Below are 25,764 nucleotides of genomic sequence, written 5' to 3' on the forward strand. Positions count from 1 at the left end.
AAGTCATATATTCTTGTTGCTGCTTTGTTAATTTTCATTTATAGAAGCATGAAGCTTCAGTATAACCAGTAGTGGGATTCAATTTTTTCACTACCGATTCTGAGGGTGTGACTTGGTGGGCGTGGCAGGGGAAGGATACTGTAAAATCTCCAGTCAGAGGTAATATTTGCTGGTTCTCCAAACTACTTAAAATTTCCGCTACCGGTTCTCCAGAACTGGTCAGAACCTGCTGAATACTGCCTTTGAGTATAACCCTGTCTCCTTATAATTTCTCAGGTAATGTAATCCTAGTACTTAATGTTCCTTTTGTACTGTTTAAAACAACATAAAAGGGATATAATTTTACTACTTGGTCTCATTGCTTCCGTCCCAGCAGTTGTCATTCCATTTTTTTTTCTTTTCCAAGAGGTCTTTATGTACCTTCAGTAGCAATTAGAGTTTGTCCTTATGCCATGTTCTAATTCTTTGTGCCTTGTGTGATCCATCCACTTCTCTCTTGTGAGTCTACAAGGAAAGTCTGAAGCTCTTATAGTCTGTCTACAAATAGTAGCTGTTATTCATATTTTCATTATATCTTAATTTCTAGTACACATAGTCTATGGTGGACTGAGGGAGGCATGGCCTACAGATTCACTAAGATTACTCTTGGCTTTACCTTGTGCTTAACGGAAGTTATCGGGAAAATATTTTTAAAGTTTAGAGGAAATGAAGGAGCAGAGTACTTAGATCACATTCATCCCCACAAAAATAAAACATTCAATAATCTTCCCATTCCATGGAACCAGTCAATAGACAAGAAAGACAAGAAAGAAATAACTTTGTGTCTGAGCATATGCAATTGTCACACTCCAACTTCAGACAGCATCTGCTTTTCCTATCTTTCATTTAGTTGCTTGGCTCTACGAGCAGATTATAGGTAAGGTATTTTAGTCTAGGCTTTCTGGCTTTATGCCTCAATTCTCTCCTATTTTTAAATAGAGCAAAATATACTAACTGTAATATCACTTTCTATAGGAGACAGTATTGACTTACAAGAAGCCCAGAAGGAGACTAACATACAAATAGAGAAAATAAAGATCTTCATATAGACGATAAACAATTTAATTTTTGTCCAAGGGGAGTAAGTAAAGACCCTTGGTTGTCCTCTACTTACTGGAAATGTCTTCTCCAGTGTAAACAAAGTCTGAATTTATCAGGTTGCTGCTGCACCACAGTTTTTTATTTTCTGTATTTGAAACCTCTAGCAGGAAGATAAGTGTTGTGAATCATTTCCATTGTTTGGAGGCACTTTGAGGCACCTAAGTTTAGGCAAGTAAAGATAGTGGAAAGGAGATGACGGGTGATCATTAATATGACTTCTTATGAAAAGATGCATCACCAAAACATGGGTCAGAATTTCTTTGTTTCACTGTCACTGGTCAGAAAACATTACTGCTGCTTCCACATGTCAGCTTTTCTTGAGATATCACTGCTGTTGCTCTAGTATCTGAACTTTCCTTTTGGTCTTTGCTTATTATCAAATACACAAGTGAAATAGATTTCTGCATGACAACAAGTGACGTGAGTCTAGTGGGGTGGATTCTGGGAGTTGAAGTCCACAGGTCTTAAAGTTGCCAAGTTTGGACACCCCTGGTTTAGATCAAGATGGTGTAACAAGAAGGAATTATACCGGCATTCTGAAAACAAAAAAATTTTTTTAGAGCAATTACTGTTCTGGAAGGCACTGTAAATAGAATTGTAAAATTCTATTTAATGCAAAAGAGTGTACCACATTTGTGGTTTATGATTTAAAGCCAAACATGAAATCCTTTTCATTTTGATTACAATAAAATAGCATAAAATAACCATTAAAAAAAATCTATGGTCCAGACTAGTTTGTTCTGCTGATTTTTCCTTGGGTATTTAAAAACCACAAGGATAGGGAATGTTCGAAAACAGCTGTTTGCTAATATACCTACTCACTGAATATTTTGAAATTTTGTTCTTCATTTTACATCTTGTGAATATAAATATGAATAACATAGAATGAATATTTTATTGCTGAATGAAAAACATTGAACTTGAGATATTGCATATACAGATACACACATACATACTGTACATATATGAATCTCTGGGACAATTCAATAATGATTTAGATAAGTTTTCCTAGGGTACAGTACATTATTACGGTTCTCCAGTATTAATCGTATTTATACTTCCACAGTATTTAAGAACTACTTAAATCAGTCAACAGGACTGCAGAAATTGTATATCATAGCAAACTTGTGGTTTTTTTTATAATATTAACTATGAATATCTCATGGTTTCCTATATTAGAATAAGCAGTTCCTTTTGTTACATTCAACACAATAGTATTTCAGTGTCAGAATGAAGTAAACTATTTTTTACTTGTGAGTAATAGTGTTTATTTCCTTTTTTCACATGATAAAGAATATTTACCCATAGTTCGGGCTTTATAACCTCAATGTATTCTTTTCCTGACTTTTTGTGAACTCTTATTTAAATTTACAGAGAAGTGGATTTCTTGAAGAAGTTTTAACTGCATATTTTAGAGTAAGAGTATGTGGAACTGGATTGTAGCATCCAATCTCTTTATCAGATGGACTGAGGCATTTCAAGTATGTTCTAACTCATCAGGGATATTAATTTAAAAACCCTGGTGTGGAAAGAGAATCTGTAAGCTTTTTTTAAATATATCTTTTCAGATAATCATAGTTTATGCCACATCTGCAAAATTAGGACTACTTACTACAGGCTTGCTAACCTGGAATAGTTAGTTAGTGGTTATGCCATTGAATAATGGAAATTACAGCAAATTTAATATTCCTTATAGTGATGCTGTGTTGTGTTTTATATTGGACTGATATTTTCACCTTCAGAGTTAGTATATATTAAAAATGATGTGCCAAATACTAAGTAATTTGAGTAATTTTCATCTCTTTTTCTTTAAAAAATATTCCCCAAAATATATTGCTACATACTAATAAGCGTTCTGTTTTTTTCTGACAAGACACTTAAGTGACAGATAGAAATGATATTGAAGAGGGCAGTTTTGAATATTAATGCATCCTTTAAGCTGCATTTAGCTTATCATTGAACTAGTAACAGACAATTTAAGTTTTATAAGTAGAAATAAAAGCAGCAGATATTCATGGATTGTATACATGTGTGATATAGTGGCTTTCAGATTTTTACAATAATTGTTTCCATCAACTGATTTGCATCACATGCACAAGGCATATGAGTTTTTGTTTGCTGATCCCTCACTCAAGGAAGCAATCTTTTTTCTTACAAAATTAATAATGGTTCTACTTCTAGTCCATCATTTAAAACCCCACCACCTCTTTTTCTTTCCTTATCTCTCCAGCTTTCACAGTGGCCTTACATTACCAATGAAAAGAGCACTGATTTAAGTGTTCTGATATTTATTGTTATATAGTGTTATCTTGTTTATGTTTGTTATTGCCTTTCTCCCTACAATTAATTGCCTCTTTGCTTTGCCAGGATATCATCAATCTTCAACTGTGTTTAACTCAGAAACAAACTATATATCACTGTTATGTCTTTGCCATAAGTTCATTGAGTTTATAAGTTGATGTTTTACATTTATCATCCTTATATTTCATGTTAATGAATGTTTTTAACTTTCTGTTTTTATTTTCAAAATGTATTTGAAAATAGGGTTTTAAAAATAGAGTTATAAAATGTGATCATTTTTATAATATATTCACTGTATAAATTAATATTAGAGAAATTATTTTATAAATGTATCTGTGATAAGACAACCTTATTAGTTTTATATTTCTTTTGCTTGCACAGTTGGATAACTTCTTTTTCTTTTGTAACAAGGTTTTCCATAAAGGGTTCCTATTCTGTCTAACGAGTTTGGATACTTGTCAGTTTTTAAGTTAATTCACTCAACATCCTACTGATTTGTTTCACCATCTTTAAATATTGGTTAGGCATTGGGTTTTTTTCTCCCATTTATGTGAAAAACATAAGGATTTTTTCTTTCAAATAAACAATGGATGGTGGAGTGTGTGCACTATCTTCCATTTTCTGGAAATGTGGTTGGTAATAGAGAAAATAAAGGAAAATGCTATTGAAATCAGTTCAGTGGGCAGGAAGTACAAAGCAGGAAGAACAAGGCTGGAAAGAGTTACCTGCATTCCATCAAAGTAAATGAGAACTCTGAAAAATCAGAACCCTTTGTAAATGAGAGGAAAATAAGGATAACAGATTGACTAAAGGAACTAGATCCTATGTGTGCTTCCCTAGGAGGAAGAGCCACTCGAGCTTAGGTTGACATACTGCCAGGAAAATGTATATAGATTTCATTGTGTTCAACGCCCAGTACAATAACCCACTAATTTTCTTTTTGCAAAAAAGGTCAGCCCAATACCAAAAGAATTCCATCCCTTGCTTACATAGAGCAAGCTGGGCTAAACATATCCATTCTCCAGATGAGCTGTTCAGAGCATCCATTGTTTGGGATGATGCTTCTGTTGCTTGTTTGATAGGCTGGGCTTTAATTGAGAGGACGCTCCTCCTCCTCCACGGGACTCCTCCCTAGCGTCCCCACTTTTTGCTCAGCCTTCGTGGATATAGGCAGCTTGATTTCCTTTCGCTTGGCCGGAATAGCAAAGGCTTCAAAAGGAGTCAACAAAAAGGTTTGCTTTTAAACTCTAAACAACTCCTTTAAGGCTTTTAGTTTCAATGAGTCAAGCAGCTCCCTACGATATATAACTCGAGCCAAGGGAGCTCACCGTAGCTTCAGATAATGATCTCTTGCTCCCAGGACGATACGAGGTGATAACACCTCAGCTGCATGGCTAACAACTCACATTATGATCTTTTCAAGCTGAGCCACTACGATTGCCGCTACGATCACCGCTGCCCGCGCCTGACAGGAGAGGCTCCATTTTAAAAGGGTCCGAGGCTTTTTTCTCTCCCCTGGGAACACCATCTGGGGTGGGGGTATCAGAACCCATCTGCCCCACCACGCCTTTTTATTCAAGGGGAAACTCTGCAGTATCGACTCCTCACAAGGCGTGGAAGTGCTGCTGAGCCGATTTAACTCATTACGCGCCTAAAGAGATAACAGCTAGTGCCATTGCAGACTCACTAACCATGCAGTAGTGATCTGCATTTTATTTCTGGAACTGTGAGAGGCTTTTCTTTCCCCAAGCAGGGGTCTCCTTCCTGGAACCCGAGCGAAATCACCCTAATACATATGTGTGTGTATGTATATAAATAAATAGATAGATAGATAGATAGATAGATAGATAGATAGATATTCAGATATAATTATTCTATTTTGGACCCTTATTCATTAAGGAGGAAACTGTTGGCTTATGCCCTCACATAATTAAACAGTAGCACCACAGCGAGCACCAAGGCCCGTGTCCGCCTGTGCAGGAAGCTGTCATAGGCCTACATCTTATTTCAACAATTCCTCCTTTCTAGGACTATGAGGTGTTCCTAATTTGGCTAATTCAGAAATAATAATATTAAGAACAAAATAATAATAACGATAATAATAATAGGAACAAGAATAAGAATTCAATATTCTTATATAAGATTATACAAAACTGGGGAGCATTGTTTTAGGGTTCCCTGGCCATTGCTGCTTCAGGCTCCTGGGCGTGCCAACCGCCCAATATTTCAGTCTCATTAACAGTAAAATTTAATAAGCGGTCACAATGGCAAGTGGATGTAGCTCAAGAGCCATGTCAAATTCTCAAAACAAATTGAAGCATTCTAAGTGAATCTCCTAAGCAGCAGAAAAAGATGCTAACAAGCGCCATAAGGTACTAGAAAAACACATGAAGAAGTTCATGTGGGAGGATGAAGAAAATTCTCAAACCTCATCTCCTCCAGGCCTACTTCGTCTCCAATCCCTCTCTGCAACCACCCCTGAATCTGTCTGTGTAATCCAGATGCAGCGCAGCTGCATAAGATCAGGTAGCTCATCTAGATCAGTACAAGTGACTCGAAGTGCCTCTGTGGCCACATTGCTCCAACAGCAGCCAGATTCTGTCAAGATGATGACTTACCAGAAAAGATTCCCACAAAGATGTGACTGTGGATGGAATTAGCAATACGCCAATGTATCTCTGCGGAGGTGCAGCATATTGCTCTGAACAACAGAGCGCTCCTTCTGACTGGAATTCCCTAGAACTCCGGTCACTAAACAGGACAGAGCATCCTTACCCTCAGGTATCTCTCCACAGGAGATTCTGTAGTTTCAGATATACTCCTGCAAGGTATATAGAAGAAGCAAGGGCTATTGATCAGGTAGAGCCAGAGGACTCTGAGTTCTCCTGCTCAAATTATAAAATTCTAGTTAGATTCACATCGGCTCACATTAAAAGGTGATGGTTGATACTACATCTTGACAACTAAAACAATGCTGGCATCATTTTGTTTATAAGAATTCCATGGCATTATCTGTTGAGAAGCCACTTCCCCTCACAAGGATCTCCGTGAGAGTCCAGGGGACATTTATGCCGATTACGGACCTCTTTCTGAGGTTGACTATTGGGCTTCCTTTTTCAGTTGGCAGCCCTCACAGAATACAGCATCACAGTAACAGCAAGCGCCAAGGCCTGTATCTGCCCGTGCAGGAAGCTGTTGAGGGCCAGTGACTGCAGGATCACCCAATTGCAATACAGGTCCTGAAAGTTGTTCTCTATTTGGCCTCACAATTTGATTTTCATATTCAGTCATCTAATTATGAGTTTGGTAACAGCACAACAATTTATGTTAATAGCTGTGCACAGATATAACAAAAATATTATCAATAATAACAATATTAATGATATTAATATTATTATGAATAATTACATAATAACAAATTGAATTTACCAAAAAACGGGGGGGGGCAAATATCAAGAGGATTCCCTGCCTCTGTTTATATCAGTCCTCTGAACCAGTCAACAGTCCATTAATATCTCATACACATATAGATACATAGATATAGATATCTCACCTTGTGGGCTTTAGGTCAGAATCTTCAAGGGCAACCAAAAATACCCCTAAAAGACAATAAACCAACTCAAAGTAGGTAAAAATGTCCTAGGGAGACCTCTAAGGCAACAAAGGATGCCAAGAGACACCAAAATGTGTTAGATGAGCATATCTTAAATTTAAAAAAAAATGCATGAGGGAGGTTGAACAGAAGTCTCAGTCCTCTTCCCCAGCCAGGCTGGTCCCAGTTCCAGAGTGTTCGCTTCAGCAGCACATATACTAAAATTGGAATGATACAGAGAAGATTAGCATGGCCCCTGCACAAGGATGACACGCAGTTTGTGAAGTGTTCCATATTTCACCTTGCCTCCATCCCTGGATCTCTCAACGCCATCCTGGAGAGCCTCAGAGAGACCGGTTCAACCCAGGCCTTCAGCAGCGCTACTTGCCTGACAGACAGTTGTGGGACCACACCAGAATTCCTCCTCCCAGAGGATATCCCTGACAAATTGTAGGCCTGGAGGGACATGGCAACTTGAAGAGGCATCACAGCCGGGGCACAGTAGAAGTTGATGGCTAGGCAGCCTCCACAATTTGACCTCGATTCTCATTTGATTTAGTTTCTATGCAGAACAGACCTTCATTACCAGCAGGTACCTCCTTCGGGGGAGTATTATATAATCCAGTTACACATTCACATGATGCACAGGATGAGGGAGAACTAGAGACCAGATGGAACAGGTTGAGGAAGGGTCTACTCACGACAATGACCAAAATCTGTCAGAGGCAGATCCCCTAAAAAGGGGGGGGGGATGTCAAACATTGAAGGCATTAAGCCAAACCATCGACCTTCAGGTCTGTTTCGCCCTCAGACTTTTTTCAAGTCTGTTGTTTCCAAAAAAAAAACCCTACTTCCTGCCTTGATATTCCATTTCCCCTCGGCCCAACAATCGTTACTATAAGGGGGTGTGTCAGATGATTTAATCTTCTCCCAACCAATAATGTAAGAGGAAGTCATAACTGTCCCACAGAGGTTCTAGAACCTCGTCCAGAAACAAGGGGTCTCTTCAGTGGCGTATACCCCTCTTACAGGATACGATAGCAAATTTTTAATTTCGTTTTCTCATTCTGCTAAATTTCTCATCACCACGATAGTAGATAAAACAATAATGGCAATTATCATCCTCCTCTGCAGTTCCAACGGAAGCAGAAGAGGCTCTCAAGTCAAAGGATATACAGGGTCGAGTTGTCCCCATGTAGGGCATGTCGATCTGATGTGAGGGCCATAAGAGCGGAGTCGGCCTCATCCCCCTTTTTTTACTAGATAGTCTCTTAGGTTGCTCCGCCATCTGAGGGAGATTATCTTAAATTCCAATATCAGGGCACACAAGGACGCCGCAAAACTCTATTAAATTATCTGCTCAAGCCAGGGCATCTTAGGTTACTCCTTGCCTACTGCTATGGTTCAGACATTGGCTAGGAGATATCACACAACTAATGGAAGCTTGCTTCCTCCCCAATATAGGGAAATAATTTGGTTGGTGGTGCTCCGACCTATCTCTGATAGAGACTAGAAGCAGAAAATAAGTTCCTCTCTTTTCATAGACCCCAAAATAGTCCTTCCCAGCTTTTGGAGGGTTTCTTCGTTCCCTCTACCAGGGACTTTTTCTCTCCAGACTCCAGGGACCGTCTGGACGCATGAATCACCAACAGTCAGATAGTTTCCGATCTGGAGATAGATACTGAAGGGGAGGGCAGAGCAAAAGGATGAAATAGAGGTCTCCGAGGCACAACATAGGCCTCACGACTGTGCCCCTATTGGTGGAAGGCTCAAGCCTTTCATGGACAGATGGGATGCTGTTTCCTGGGTTAGAGGTGTCAGAAGATTAGGCCTGGCTATAGAATTTCCATCCTCTCCCTGGAACCTTTGCATTACTTGCCTTCTCTGTGGGGATCCTGTTAAAGGGAGCATGATGGAGACAGCTATTGTTCATTTATTGGAGATCCAGGCAACCAACCTGTGGCACCAGATCAGCAGGGGCAATTTTAGTTTTAAAATGACTTAATTGTTCCATAATTCATAGGAGGCTTAAGATGAGTATACTGAACTCCATATTTCTGAGCTTCAGAAGGGGCGATTTTCTACCCTCCATTGACTTAATGGAGGCCCATCCCCACATTCCAATTAGATCCTCACATAGCAAAACTCTTAGTTTTTGTTATAATACTCAACGTTTTGAATACATTGCACTGTCCTTTGGGTTGTCATCTGCCCAAGGTTCTTACGAAGGTTCTGATGGCTCTGGCTGTTCATCTCAGGGGAACACCTGTTAGACGGCAGTGTTATTTATATGACATTTCATTATTATCTTGTTCATATAAACAGGCAAAGGGGAGGCCTTAGAATCGGTCATCACTAGGAGAGACTTGCAGTCCATCTCTCATCACCCACACATATGCCATTTTCTTGCACGGGGCTACAATCTTACAGCCTCCTGTAGTGCATTGATATCACACGTGGGACCTCAACAAAGTCCTTACCACACTCAAGAAAACTCCCTTTGAGCCATGTAGACCATGCGTCTCCATTCCTAACATACAAGGTGGTTCTCTTGGTTGCCATTACATCGACCAGTTACATCTTGGATCTAGTAGTCTTGTCAGTTAAGACAAGGGCTCTCTATTTTTCACACAGACAAAGTGGTCCTTAGTCCAGATCCATCTTTCACCCATAGATAAATTTGGGTTTCCACAAACCATAGGAACTGATACTCCCGTACATTTGTCGGAAACCAACATAAAATCTGGCATGACAATGCCACAATCTAGATGTAAGGTGAGCTTTCTGCATATATTTCAACTGCACGATGTGTGTTAGGAAACGAAGGTTATCTTTGTTTCTTTTCAACCACCCACCATTGGGTGCAAGACCTCTTCCTCAATGACCAGTAAGTGACTGAGCGCACAATTCCCAAGTCCTATGAGACACAGTCTCTTCCTGTACCCAGGGACATCACTGCTCATTTGACCTGGAGTGCTGCAATGTTGACAACATGGCCCACAAGCGCCAATAGCGAAAATTTACAAGGCGACAACATGGGCCTCACCATCGCCTTTTATTTAGAAACTATTAGAATGATGTCTTTGCCTCTATGGAAGCTGCCTTTGACAGGAAAGTGTTACAAAGGGTCCATAGGGACCAAGAAAAGGGGAATCCGAACCAGACGGAAGCCCTCCTGTAGGACACGCCAAGTTTTGGTATGTCCCAAACAATGGATGCTCTGAACAGCTCATCTGGAGAAGGGGCGTTGGTACTTACCTGACAATCCCTTTCTCTGTGAGCTGTGAAGAGCATCCATCCCCACCCTTATTTGTCTGGTGGGATGCTATTCTGGCCAAGTATTAGAAAGGGTGAAGGAGAAGAAATATTTCATCACTTCGACTTCGCCAAAACTGGGGACGCTAAGGAGGAGTCCCGTGGAGGAGGAGGAGGAGGAGGAGCGTCCTCTCAATTAAAGCCCAGCCTATCAGACGAGCGACAGAAGCATCATCCCAAACAATGGATGCTCTTCACAGCTCACAGAGAAAGGGCGTGTCAGGTAAGCACCAACGCCCCTTCCATACAACTGCAGCCTCCTTATCTAAGAATAAGAGCCATAGAACTCAGTGAAACTTAGTAACATACTACAGGTTGAACATTAATAGAAGGTTAGAAGGATTTCTTATTTTAGATGAGAAACAGGGATACGGAAAAAAATAATACCAAAATAGAATGGATAGTGGCAATGTGCCAACAGAGCAGAAAAATGCTGCATCAGGAAGGCATTCCTTGGAGATCTTGACTGGCATCCAGCCAGAAAAAAAGGCTAAATACAAGAAAATCCAAAAAAGGTATAGGATGTGATCAAGGAAAAATAAAGTTCTCTCTGTTATTATAGTGATAATAAGTCCAAGCCATATGAATTAACGTTCAAACTTCTATCAGCCATAAACTGATTGGAAGTAACCTTAATTGTGTTTGTTAAAGGGACCTGATAGGTGTATGGTATTAACTGCATTTTAAGATCAAATAATCTCACAATTTTTCAGCGAAACTGTAGTTGAGATACTAAAGCAGAATATTCAAACTCATTGATCCAAGTCTTATCAGAAGCTAATACTTATTTTATATATTCATTTCAATTTCTTTATATGAATGAATCCCAGAGTATACGAAGCCTTTAATGTATGTGGAATTACAGTTTCTAGTAATAGAAATTAGTGGTTTCTAGTAATATCTGGATCAAAAAGTTCCAGTGGCAGTGTCTAAGTTTCTCTTCATCCCAGGTAAACACTTAGTAGCAGTTGAGTATTGTAGCTAACAGAAAAGAACAGAGTAACTCCCTGCAGTTACTATTCCTTTGGTCATTATTTTTTTTTATTATAATATTCATCCTGGAAGTGACAGAAGTATAAGTAATTGGGAATAATAACTCATACAGTTTTGGGTGAGTGATATTGTACTGTAAAAGGATGTGGAAAGTATGAGAACATGTGAGAACATGTTAAATGAATCCGTTACACTTCCTTAACACATTCTGTGCAAGGCTGTGGAAAGCTCCGGAGGAGGAAGCAGGTCCAAGGCCTGCAGGAGCCTCTGGGGAGGCAGAAAGCCCGTGGGGTTCTGGTGGGAAGGCCTACGGGGATCTGAGGGTGGTGGGAAACAGGCTTAAGGATGGAGGAGGACTGGGGCAGTTGGGCCATATTAACAAAAATGGAAACAATGTTTGTTCTATTTGATTTTGGCTTTTCTCCAAAGAATCTGCTGTGTTATATATGTATGTCACATGCAGATTCTTTGGAGAAAAGCCGAAAATCAAATAGAACAAACATTGTTTCCATTTTTGTTAATATGAAATTGCCCAATTCTGATTACTTCTTTTTATAGTATATTTTCCTAATTTCTCAACTGCCTTATTTTAGCTTTTTCTGAGGCAAATTTGTCATTAAAAACAAACAAATTATTTCTGAAAATTAGACTGGGAGGGAAATCATAGAATTTATGCTTAAATTATAATTGTCATCTTCTTGTTTTTTATACAGTTGAATATGACAAGGAATTCGTGCCTTATCAACATCATCACAAGGAGTTCAAATTTAATTTGTCTCAGATTCCAGAAGGAGAGGCTGTTACTGCTGCTGAATTCCGAATCTACAAGGACTGTGTTTTTGGAGGCTTTAAAAATCAAACCTTTCTGATTAGCATCTATCAAGTATTGCAAGAATATCAGAACAGGTTTGTCCTTACTGCTAAAACCATGAAACCAACATAGGCATAAAAATTCAGATTCTATCATCTCCTACTTCTTGAGCCATTTTGTTTTAATTCTGTGGAATTAAAGCCATTTTTTTTAAAAAGATCTTTATTTCTATTCACACTGAATTTTACACATAGAAAAACTTCAAAGTCTTTTCAGAAAGACTTTAGTGAGGCATATTGAGGGACTGAATGGCTTTTGCTGTCTTTCCCCAGTGTAAGGTTTGGAGCTCTGGAGGTCTTCAAAGGATAAATGCTGGATGGGTGGTGGAAGGGAGGATCAAGCCCTGGGAGGACTCAAGGGAGTCGGAGGAAGCAGGCCTAAGGTCTGTGCGGACCTGGCAGCGGGGAATGGGGGAGTAGTTGAATGTCTATGTGTAATGATGTGCGGGAAATGATATGGGAGATGTGAGGAAGAGATCCAGATTAGGGAATGTGAATATGGCAAATACCTCAGAGGGGACCCTCCCTAGTTTTTGGACTGTAACTGCGAGGGAGGAGAAATGTGCTTTCAGACTTGCAAGTTTCTGTTAATGTAACCTTAAAGCTAGAGCAAGATAGAGAGGGCCTCTGAGGCTGCCATCAATCTTGCAAGTCCGAAAGTACCTTCAAGTCCACTTTTCTGTCACAAAAGAAGGGCACAAAATCACCATGTTCAAGTACCTTATCAGTTGTGAAGGCAGCTGTAATCACAAACCATAACCTGGCAGAAGTGTCAAGGTTGGCTTAGTATGGCAACTACGGTTGTCTCTTTCCCAAGGGTAGCGTGTTAAAAAAAGGGAATGAAAAGGAGAAAAACAAAGTGAAGGAACAGGAAAACAAATAGAAAGTATCTTGGGAGGTTATAAGGAGCAAAGTTGCCTCCACAGGGAAAGATGTTTCAGTTTAGAATGAGTCAGTTGACTGGGTAGCCATTCAGCTTATTGTGTATACAGTCTTGTTTATGCAGAGCCTTGTGTTCCATTAAGGAACGTGGAAAAGAAAACAAACTGAAATGGGAGCAGCCTTTGAAACTCAGAACTTTGCTACAGAAGACAGCAAACATATCTCTGTTCAGATAGCTTATATTTCTCCTTCATTCGAAATATTATACATTGCTTATTGTACACTATGACTATCATTAAGTGTCATACCTTATGATTCTCAACTCCTGATGAATGTATCTTTTCTTTTATGTATACTGAGAGTATTCACACCAAGACAAGTTCCTTGTGTGTCCAATCACACTTGGCCATAAAGCTATTCTATTCCATTCCGTTCCGTTCCGTTCTGTTCCATTCTATTCTGTGGTCACTCCCATATTTTAAACAAGAACAGCAGTTATTTCCATGCATCCACTGAACAAAAATTATGTCATGAATAATTATTGCCATTGAAGTATCTTCTGGGTGGAATGGACTCCATTCTAAATCCCACCCTGGTTTGTTATAATAATTTAAAAGAGACTTTCAGCACAAATAATACTTTTTTATTATTGTTACTGTTAATATTAGATTATATCTGCCATGACTATCCTCGATTTTACGACCACAATTAGAACCAGAGTTTTTTTCTTTTTTTAAAAACAAATTTTATTCAGTTTTTCACATTAAAAACAAAAATCTCTTTTTAGTGGACAACATATTTCCGGGCCATCACCTTTACATACAAATATGACAGCAATTATACATCATATATGCATACTTAATTCTATAATTACCTTTTCCCTTCCAAATTTTCAGTAAGGAGAGAAACAAACACATTAATTCTAGCCTCTTTCATTAATCTCAATCGAAACATCTTTTTGTTTCATTTCAATTATTTCAAATATAATCCTTTAATATTTATTTTAAAAATAAAGATAAACAATATGTGTTTGCCTAATGATAATAATGATAATAATGATAATAATAAAAAGTTACCAATGTCTCTCCTTGCTTTTAATAGTCTATATTAACGTATTAATTTAGTTGGTTCTTTTGTCTGTCATATTCCCTTTCCACTACACATTCTTTTTATAAATTCTAGATTAATACAAATTTTAACACTAAAAAAAAAAACAAGTATAGGTTTCCCCACTTTTACTGTTTTGAGTGTGACACCTCAATGATTAGAATATACCTTTACTCCCTCATCTTGATTCCCAATAAACCATTATTTTTAAGAAGTTACAATAATAATCATTACATCTTTTCATTTGGATTCCACAGCATATTTCCCCACCTTGATTTTTAATACGGGTTATCAGTATCTATATTACCCTATTTTCTAAATATTTTTAATTGCAGAAATATTCTTATTACCCCTTGTCACCCTGCAGAATCCTCTTTAATTCATCAACCATTATCTCTGAAAAAACAATTTCTTTTCAACATTTTACTATTTCCGTACTTCTTTATTTCATGCACCTGTTTCTTACTGGTTCTCCTCCCCCTCTTTTCCCCATATCTTTTCTCATTCCAGTTTATATCACTCTCTTTCTTAATATCTTCCTTTCCCCTTTTCTGCTGGGTCTTTCTGCCTTTCCCGACTTCACAGGTATTTCCCCCTTTTGATTGCCTTCTTAAATCTCAACTTTTAAACCTTCCTTCTTTCCCCACTTCTTTGTAGTGTTCTTTGTGTTAATTGTCTATTTAAAATGTCTTCTCCTTGAATCGACTCCTCCTCCTCTGAAGCTCTTTCTTGTTCTTCAATCGCCATTTCCATTTTTTCTAACACAGAGCAAAGCCTCTTTCCTGTAGTAATTCTATCATATTTTTAAGTTCCATTTTTAATTCCTGAAGAGATATCATCATTACATACTCTTATATTTTATGATCATTAAAGTCCACAAAAAACAAACAAACCACTTTTACTTTCCTTCTTTCTTCTTTCAATTTTCTAAAGTTCTCAGTTATTCCAGCCCAGGGTCTATACCAAAAACATCAATCAATCCCACAGTCAGTCTTTCCTTGTTTTTTGCTTTATTCTGGTTCTGCTTTCACTTTCTAAGATTCTTTGTTTCAATATTTCTTTACTGTTATATCCACACAAGTTCATTCAGAAACAGGATGCTTTCCCTTTTGTTTGAGCTCAAGTTTTTGTCAAAAGGTGGCACTCTCCCTTATACAAAGTCTTCACCTTTTTCTCCTATTTTTTTATTTAGAGTTTTTTGAACCTCAATATTCCAGCACAGTCCAGTCTCCAATTTGTAAACTTTATTATTATTTTTTGACAATCTTAAGTCCAGCTTTATTTTATGCCTGTTTATTGCCAAAATATTTTAGTCCAATTTAGTTAAATCTTTAGTTCCAGCTTCTTCCTTTCCCAGTTCGAAGCCCCGCTTAGCTGTCAAAAATATTTTCTTTTTTTTCCCCTGTCCCTTTGTAATTTCACCACTCACTTTTCTTTTCTTAAAAATTCCATGTTACCTTAATCCTGGGGTACTTTTGTTTAGTCATATTGCCCAGTTGTCCTGGTTCAGATGTTATTCACCTCTTTCTTCTCTCCTGCACAAATCTTAATCCAGCTGAATCCTCCTCTTCGGGGTGGCCATTTTAAACCACCGCTGCAGTCATCTTCGGGGGGAAAAAGACCAAGCCTGGGGGGGGGGAGATGTGGCTCCCCTCAATCTGGCTTGTGGCTTCCCCTTACTTTGCTGCCCCTCCAAGGCAGCTTCAGCCCCTAATCATAATGATCAGGGCTCTCCAACGAAAGAGCATAGACCATAGCTGCAGAGAGTCCCGGTCTACGGTCCGTCAGTGAGGAGACTCCGCCTTCTTCCTCCAGAACCAGAGTTTCTTTAATAAGTCATTGTAGTCATGTCAATTTTATGACAGTTCTTACGGCAGTTGTTAAGTGAATCACCACGGTCATTAAGTGAATCATGTGATGGTTAAGCAAATCCACCTTCCCCAATGGTTGTTTGCTGCCAGAATTGGGCAAAATAGGTTACAAATCACTGCAACACTGCAGCCAGTCATAAACATGAGCTAGCTTCCAAGTACCCAAAGTGTAATCAGATGACTATGAAGGTGGTGCAACAATCATAAGTGTGAGTGCAGGTCATAAATATTTTTTCTTATTTTCTGTTGTAACTTTGAATACCATTAAACGAACTGTTGTAAATCGAGGACTACCTGTTATACCATATTCTGATGAATAGACTCTAAAAGATACCAGCATCTCACAAAAGCTTCCAGTAGAGGAAAGGAATAGGTAGACCCAGTTTTGTCTGCATCTTCTCGGATTGCTTTTCCTGCATCTTTAGGCAAGTATCTGATACAACCATGATCTGACTTCTGGGACAGAGAGAAGTAATTTGGAAATCATTTTTCATTTGCACAAGATAAAGTAGAATCTGAACATGCTCTATTCTGACTCTGGCCTGCCCTGATCTATCCATCATCTTGTTTTGTCTTTCTAAGTACTTTAGAAATAAATATAAAATACTCCTCTTCAGATCGTTTCCTAACAACAGGAAGAATATTAGTTTTTAACCTTCTTTTACTTGAAGCTTAAATCCTGGAAAGAATCCTTTGATATTCTTTGTATATTGTTAAATCTAAACCTTCCTGGAAATTTCTCTTTATTTTGAAGGCAACCATTTTTTTAAAAAAAGGAAAAGATTGTTATTTTAAGGTGCTGATTATAATCTGATTTCTTTATTATTATTATTTTTTTGAGGTTGATACTGGTAGATGAGAAGTACAACCAAAAAATAGTGGCTAAGACAAACCAAGTTATTCCAAGATTGGTTATTTATCATAATATATAAATATCCAGTTAAATCAGATCTTAGTACTCCTTCCTTCAAACCACATTAAACTACTAATTAAGATAATAGGGCAGTAATCAAAGAGAGATGCTATATTGCATGGCTGCCCTTTTTGCCCCAAAACTGCTTAGTAAAAAGTGTCCTGCTGACTACGTATGAATTTGTGAATAATATTATGAAGGAATGGCAGCCTGTGCCTGCCACTAATATTCTTTTGCTGTGTTGCAGTAAAATGTATAATAGCAAGACATAAATGTTAATATACTTTAATGTTCTTGCTATTGCAACATAGCAGAAGAATATTATTTATTTATTAATAAATTAAATCAGTGTTGAAAATACTGAAATTAAATACTGAAAACATGTCTTAGTTTGTTTAACCATCAAACGATTCAAAGTGGCATTCATATGAAATATTTTAATATCCCCAATATAACAGAAAAGAAAAAACAAATAGCACTCACCACCCAGAAAGAATACAAAAATTAAACACTGAGAGAAAACTAATGACGTCCCAAAACCCCATGGCCCAGGGCTTCCTGGAGGAAGGTCTTCCTGAAAGACAGTGGGGCTGTGGCTTCCCCTCCCCATCTTGTCTCCCATGCTCTGCAAACAACAGGAATTTTTAGTTCTGTGAATGTCTAATTGAAAAAAGGTAGTGACTAATAAACTTTGCAGTTTGTGATATGTCTTGTTTTGCAAAATTACGCTCAGAGTAGTGCACAAAAAGGATGAAGCAGAGACTTTGAAGGGGTACATATTCTGTTTGGGTTCAGCTTTAAGTCTAGAATATGGTGATGCGGTTTGCCAGTAAGATTGACTCCTTAGAAAATATGTAATTTCCTCAAAAGATTTGAAAGAGAGGTGCACTTATTTAGTTTGTTTCATTGTATGTTGCACCAATATTTAACTATGTTTTTCCAATAATTAAATGTTTAAAAGACATTTGCAAACTGCACTGTCGTGGTTTGCATCAGTATACAAAACTCAAAAAGTTACGCTATCCACCAATTTTATTACCGATATTAATCTTGAGCATTTCAATTAACTCATAGGAAATTGCAGCTGTAAAAGGAAGCTACGAAAAAGACACAGTTGCTTTCACAAGTTACATGCTGTATTTATGTCCTTTTGATTCAAAGAAACTTTTGCTTTCATATCTGAATCACCGTACAGCTCAAAAAGGCAGTTTCCTGTGATCCTAACCCAGAAATAGCTCAGAAGTGGAAGATGGAAGTAAATGTCCTACTTCTGAAAATGTATTATTTGAGTATAGTTTCATTTCACTTAATCATCAGAAGCCTGCTTGAAATGAAAGGTTATTCATAAAATAGCATTGGATTGAGGGGAAAATATCAGTGACGTATGGAGCAAAATATCTACAGAATTAATCAACTCATCAAATTTAACCACATTAGGAAAGATACATACATATAACTGTCACAGCTGCAGGGTTTTTTAAAAAAAGAAGCCTGAGGTTACCAATATGCAGAGTCTAGACTGTTATGTCAATGTGTCATTGAAGAATAGTAAACATCCAAAAAAAAGTTGAGCATGAGGAAAGTTTTATTGAGTAAGGATAATTAATAGCTCCATAAATTGCTGTTGATGTGTAATAGTCCTGCTAAGCACCTGGGTAACAGTGACCTTTGAAGGCAGGCCAAAACCTGCAGTTCTTAAAAGGTAATTAAAATAAGAAGGTCTCTGTTTGAAACTCAACAGATTGAAAAAAATGGTCTGTTTATTCTCCCTGAATTTAAAGAAATATATCTGACTGGTTGGAAAAAAACAGCTAAAGAGTTGGATAGTAACTGTAAGAAAAAAGTTTTTTTGGTGGGGGGGTATACCTAAAACTTTTTTATTGCTTGATGTGATGTATGTCGTATGAGAAGGAGGAAAATTATTTTTGTCTGACAGTGTGCTTATTAAACCAGCAAAACTATTTACTAATTACATAAAATGTTATTACACAGTCAGTGTTAGAAAAATAAAATAGCTTCAGGATTCTTTCCAACAGCCTTAAATAGAATTTTAGAAAAAGAAATTTCAGATTGTGCTGGAAATACTGTAATCAGTTGCAAAGTACTTGTCCGATGAGTGCTGTAAATATAAAGTCAGGATATATTGGTTAAAAATAGTAAGTAGGGTTGATATTTATAAAAAAGCAAATGAACACTCTTCTTTCAAAGCTGGAGCTAATTTTTCCTTTCTTGAGAGCCTTGTGGTCTAGAAATGTGGGATGGAAATTCCAGAAATAAATGATTTCTGTGTTAGCTGCACATCTATCTTGCTTAGGTAGACTGGACGCTGTTTTTTTCTAGATCATCTGTTTGCTGACCTTATTTACTCTTAGAGGTTTACTGCAGTAAAAATTGTGTTTACAGACATACACGCACACACACACACACTCACACACAAAAACCACCTTGTAGGGCAAAGAAAAAGAAAAAAAAATCTATAGAACCCCTTGACTTCTCTAGCTAGCTGAAGACTGTATTTGGAGACATTTTAAGTGTGCATCCTATATTAGTTCAAATAGCAGGACTGAAGAGAACCAATCAAAACCTAATAAATGATTAAAAATTTCTCTATGTAAGTGGACATTAAAGTAATTTATAGTCACAATCAATACAATGACACAATGAAAACATAAGTAATAGGCTATGCACTAATAGAAAATGTTTTGTGAAAAAGTGTTTTGAATGTTTTATGAGCACAGCACTTCTCTACTATTAATCATACAATGCCCTTTTCAGGACTCAATGTGAGCCCCACCCCCCAAATGAATAAATAAAGGGGGCATAGGTAATTCCTTAAAAGCAGCCAGTCTTTTTCTGGTGGAGTCCTAAAAGTTGATGCTACTTTAATGAATAGCAGAAAGTGGCTATGCTTACTTCAGTCCAAACCATTTCTAAAGTTGCTGTTTTCTATTCAAAAGCATAGATACCTCCCAGGAAGGTTGCAGGGTATCGGGAAAAGATGACACGTATCATGACATCATCAGGCATATGATTCACTATATCATGATATCATGGATTTGTGTCATTTGCACAATGACATCATGATGCATCATTATTTTAACATTGTTTTGACTTTGCTTACAGACCCAGCTGCTAATGAACAGTGAGTGCCCGTTTGATATAGAAGTTAAGGTGCTGGACTAAAAACTGGGAAGACACGAGGTCTTGTCATCCTTTATAACATGGAAGCCAGCTCAGGGATTTCAGAGCCAGTTACTTGCTTAACCCAACCCACCTAATAGGGTGAATAGGAGAAGGGAGCATTATTAATGCTGCCTTATGTTGTGAAAAGTAAAAGATGGGGCATAGAATCAACACATAAATAACAAAACTGCTATCAGTAACTGATCCTCAGCTTTCAGTCACAGAAAACAGCAGTAAGTTATGTTCTTCTTTTTTTTTTGTTCTCATGCATATATAATATTGAAGTTTTACCAGGAGTTTACCAAATTTAGAGGCTTTATTCATGAAACATACTTTCACTGGAATGCTAGTGTGAAGCTTAAGAGAAGTCCAGGTCAAGAAAATAACAGATTTGTCCATTTTGCATTTTATATATATTTATGTGTACTGTCCCCTTAAGCTTACTGTATTTGCAAATAGTGAAAGTATAGACAAAGGGAGGTTGGAGCTATGTTTTTTCTATCAAATGAAGAGGTGAAATTGTAGGGTCCTTGGTACTCTCTAAACTCTGAGCTTGGTGGTTTTCTTGCAGAAGTTTCATTGTCAGAGTAGGTAATATCATCAAGGTAGATGATATTACAGATCAATCCTGAACTGCAAATATTCTCTTCTGCCATTTAAACTTTCTCGTTGTGCTGATGGCTAAATCCACAATCCAACTTTGATGGGGGGACTGTACAGTCCTATTTTTCAATTTTTTAAAAAATAAACATTCGTGGAACACCCAGATTGGAATTTAATTTGGGACAATCCCGATCAAACTGGGATGCATGGTAACCCTGTTTCTCTTTCTCTATTCCTCTCTCTTACCCCCATATACATTTTTCTTATCATTTTGTACTATATGATTTTTTTTTGTTCTTGCAACCACTCTTAATCTAAAATATATTTGCCAGGATATTTGATACATACCCTTTTATTGTAAAATGAACATGTTAACTGATTAAAAAAAAGGTATTAGCAATCCATCTAGATTTTCACTGCTGTAATTTATAATAGGACAAGTCTTTTCTTATATAAAGCTTTGTTTCTCAACAGCACCTGTTGTTGGGGAGTTAGTCCACATATCTTAAAATTCATAAGGTTTTAATATAAAATAATTAGGAAATGTTAAGTAAGGTCAGAATTAGGGATGGAATCTTGCAGCATGCTGCCACTTTGAAGCACCCCCTTAAAATAAGGTCTGGGGAGCACTCTACAGAGTGACTGGCTGGGAAATTTGGGGAATTGAAGTCCACACATCTAGAAGTTTCAAAGACTGAGAAGCCATTACATGATATGTAATGAGGTGGTAAAAGAATTTTAGACTGTGTCTCTCCAGAATAAGGATATGGGTTTCAGACATTTGATCATTTCCCATAAAATATGGGAAGAATGTTTCCCACATTTAGTATACTTACTGGTAGAGTAAGTATTGTGAAGAAGTAAGTAATGCGAAGAAGCTGAATCTATTAATTTGCTGAGCTGTGCAATTTTTTTGGAAAATGCTTTGCAATATTTAAGAGAACATCTGAAACATTTCTTTTTGAATCATGAAGGTAGCCATGTCTTGTTCTACCTCTGTACAGTTGCTTCATACATTATTCCCATTCCCTTAATTTGTAAAAGCATACATCTAATTATTATCTTTTAACCTGGTGTGTTGTACTATACCAATAACAAACCAGGTTAGAGATAACATAAGATAATAATATAACCAATACTTGGAAATTAAAATAATTATAATCCTAAACATTAAGTAGAGACCCAGTTGGGAAAGGACATTACAGTAAAGATAATTTTGGGCTTCCATATCGGAGTTCTAAATTCTGGTTGACCACTAGATGTCAGAAAACAATTTGAACTTATAGCAATACCATTTAGACTTATATACCACTTAACAGTGCTTTCCAGCCCTCTCTAAGTCGTTTACAGAGTCAGCATATTGCCCCCAACAATCGGGGTCCTTATTTTACCAACCTTGGAAGAATGGAAGGCTGAGTCAGCCTTGATCCTGGTGGGATTTGAACTACCAAATTGCAGTCAGCCAGCAGTCAGCAGAAGTAGTCTGCAATACTGCGTTCTAACCACTGTGACACCATGGCTCTTATACATACATATTAGTCTTCTGATTCTTTTCAATCTAGTTATAATGATTCCATCCTTATAAAAGTAGAATTAAAGGACTGGATAAATAACAGTGATACACAATGGATTCCCCCCCAATTGCTTTAACAATTTCAGCATTTAATACTCCTAAACTATTCCTCCCCTTTGTTTTCTTCCTTCAGAGATTCAAACTTGTTTATGCTGGACACCCGAATAGTATGGGCCTCAGAAGAAGGATGGCTGGAATTTGACATCACTGCTACTAGCAACATGTGGGTGATAAACCCTCAGCATAATTTGGGACTCCAGATGAGCGTGGTGACTAGAGATGGTAGGTATTAGACATATTTTAAACATCTGGTCAATGACCTTGTCATTAAGTAGAAGCTATGTTTATAGCATTAAACTATGATGTATCTGGCCCATGCAGTCACACAGCTGTGCTATGATAACAGGGCTCTGAATCCAACAGCACAAATTGAAAGCTTCTTGATTATTTTATTCCATTTTTGTAGTTATGAAATACTGAGAATTCCTGGGTTGTGAATATTGGTGGTGGTTGTTGAAAAATTCTCTGAAAGTACTTTTTTCTAGGAATGACTATTTCATGTAGGGTAAATAAACCGTTGCCTAGAACAGGGCTGTCATATTCCCGTCGTCATGATGGCGTCATGTGACATATTGGAACTTTTTCCCCCTTTGCTAAACCAAGCGTGGGTGTGGCCAGCATGTGACGCACCCGGGCCTTGGGCTGGAGTTTGACAGCCCTGGCCTAGAAGGTAGACAGGAATTTCAATGTGTTCTCTTGACCGGATCAGAAATCACACTGCTTAGAGTACTTTTTTCTGTGGTGATACAATGTAAAATATTGCATCAGTCTATCAGGCTGTACATCTGAAAAAGCTATAGAACTTGACTTATGCAATACTGGTGAGAGTCTCATGCTACGTTTTGTGTTTGCAATAGGCCATTTATCTTTAATAATCAAACAGGTTGGTAGAATTTCTTTTTGCTTCAATTGATGGGGAAGCGCAGCCAGGTTCAGATATTGAATGAATCCACAGTATAGCATAGTTGGTTTTGTTCTTAGTTCTATTATGTCAATCCAGCTATTCCATGTTTTTGAACTGTGGTTTATTGACTACCACCTTTGCAAATCCAACATGTCCAGGCTCATGTGATGCAGTTACTAGGTGATTTAATTGCTTCCCATTATTCATTAACAAGACTTTTGAAAAAAACAATGCAGGAAACATTTTGCAAGACAAAAGAATTGTGAGAAATAAAAAAAAAATGTTTCAACTGTCATATTCATGTCATATTTAAGTAAATGATAACTATTGAATAGGAAGAACAAGCAGGGGAAAATTAAGGAGAGTCAGTAAGATGTTGCATGCATGAAAACATCTGCTTGGCTCCAAAGAACTATTCAGAACACTGTACTCTTTATATGACATACTACCTTTTTGGTTTAATTTATAGGTCTCAGTATAAACCCAAGAGAAGCAGGGCTAATAGGTCGAGATGGCCCTTATGATAAACAGCCTTTCATGGTGGCTTTTTTTAAACTGAGTGAAGTTCGTGTTCGGACTGTTAGGTCAGCACCCAGTAGACGCAGGGACCAGAGCAGAAACCGCTCCACACAACCACAAGATGTTTCCAGGACATCCAGGATCACAGGTAACCTCTTACATACCTGCTGGGCTATGTTTATTCATTACACGTCGTTTTTGAGCACTTTATGAAAATTTTTTATTCATATCTATTTTTGGTTTTTTGCAATTATTTATGTTCAATAAGAAATAGCCGAAACATTTTAATTGGCCCTTCAACTTTAAACTCTAATCTGTACCCTAATCCAGTGTGGTTTGATATATAGATGTTTTTAAATCCCCATTCTAGGACGCTCACGCTCGCATGCCAGCACCCAGAAGGCAATGCGCCCCCCCACGTTCCCTAAGCATGCATGTGCAATCACTCCCGCCGCCCCCTTAGCAGCACTGCACCTCACAGCTGATTTTCGATCGGTTTGAGGCCTTTTTTGGCCTCCCAGAGAATTTAGGAAGGCTTCTGCAGGCTTTTCAGGCTGAAAACTAGCCCCGTTTCATCACTTCCTGTTTTTTTCAGAAATACTGGAAGTGATGAAATGGGCCTAATTTTTGGCCTGCAAAGCCTGCAGAAGCCTTCCTCAAGCCTTTGGGAGGCCGAAAAAGGCCTCAAACCGGCTGAAAAATCAGCTGTGAGGCGCAGTGCTGGTAAGTGGTCAACAGGGGAGATTGCATATGCATGCGTAGGGAGCGTGGGGGGCTCATGTATTCTGGGTGCTGGCATGTGAGTGTGAGCATGTAAACACGCACACAATTTTTGACACAGGAGCCCAAAAAGGTTAACCATCATTGCTATATTGGCTTTAAAAAAACATTAGATAAATGTGTGCTTTTAAAGAAATGGAGATTAAATCTTACTTAGAAACTGGGTCATTTTCTTTCAGTTTAACTGTTTGTTATATATCTTCCAATCAGTCCTGCCACTGATTTTATCTACAAATGCTGACATCTCTACCTGTATCAGACCTTATTTTCTATCTTTCATTTATTTTCAATCTTGCCAAGCACACTCATTTTTTTCTAGTCTAATAATCTGTTTGAATCACTTTCCAAAGAATTTGAGTGACTGATTATAATTACCTCAAAGGAGCAGTCAAACTTGTCTTCTTTAATTTCTTGTAATTTATGGTAATCTTAATTGTGTCAAAACCTTTAATTTGAAGAAGCCCATTTTTTTTCTTAGTCTTAATGACCATTTTTCATATTCATATCTTAAACTGAGGAAAAATTACCATGGCTGTTATGAACTTCGTTGTTACGTATCCCTTTTCTTCATTAGTTTATATAAATTTGTCATACATTCTCTCCATTAATTCTTGAGCCCAACAAAATTAAATACCATCTTCATATTTTCCTGGTCAACTCAGAATTCACAAAGCATGATGGCATTGTCTGTGCCATCTCAATATTTCACATAATCCCAAATTTTTCATTTTTTAACTTTCATATTGTGGTCATCTAAGAGTTTCTTAATATTTAGTTAAAGAATTAATGTCAGCTATACGTCTCAAATTGTCAGTGTTTCAGCCTCCAATTTTGATTTCAGCTGTCACCCATGCTGTTCTTAAAATATATTAAAAAGGTATAAAAACAAAATATCTTTGTCTTACTTCTGTCCCCATTCAGCTTTGTTGCTGCCACATTCATGCGTTACAGTAGCTTTTTGTTCATTTTCAAAATTCCTCATAACAATAATCAAGCTTTCTGGCAAATTTATTAGCTTTAATGCATTCCACATTCTATTCTGATCCACACAAAGGCTTTGCTGTTGTCAATGAAATAATAAATTCTCCTCCTTCAATTATCTTGCTTTCTCCGTAAACCATTTGCCTGAGCTAACGGAAACACTTTCTGGGATAAAAC

General features: G+C 37.6%; 1 protein-coding gene and 1 non-coding gene across 2 annotated transcripts in view; both read left to right on the forward strand.

Annotated features, from left to right (window-relative positions):
* The window catches only part of BMP6 (bone morphogenetic protein 6), a 107,225-nt gene that overhangs the window by 75,309 nt on the left and 6,152 nt on the right, over positions 1 to 25,764 (forward strand). The window contains exons 2-4 of the mRNA XM_026715078.2: positions 12,055 to 12,247; positions 22,477 to 22,625; positions 23,777 to 23,974. Of these exons, the coding sequence (XP_026570863.2) occupies positions 12,055 to 12,247; positions 22,477 to 22,625; positions 23,777 to 23,974 (540 nt within the window). The remainder of the gene's footprint in view (positions 1 to 12,054; positions 12,248 to 22,476; positions 22,626 to 23,776; positions 23,975 to 25,764) is intronic.
* On the forward strand, positions 7,228 to 7,333 carry LOC113445754 (U6 spliceosomal RNA). The gene has a single exon (XR_003375410.2). It is a non-coding gene; the product is annotated as a U6 spliceosomal RNA (small nuclear RNA).

The sequence above is a fragment of the Pseudonaja textilis genome, chromosome 3 (assembly GCF_049901715.1).
Source record: "Pseudonaja textilis isolate UNSWEBS1 chromosome 3, rPseTex1.2, whole genome shotgun sequence".
Lineage (NCBI taxonomy): Eukaryota > Metazoa > Chordata > Lepidosauria > Squamata > Elapidae > Pseudonaja > Pseudonaja textilis.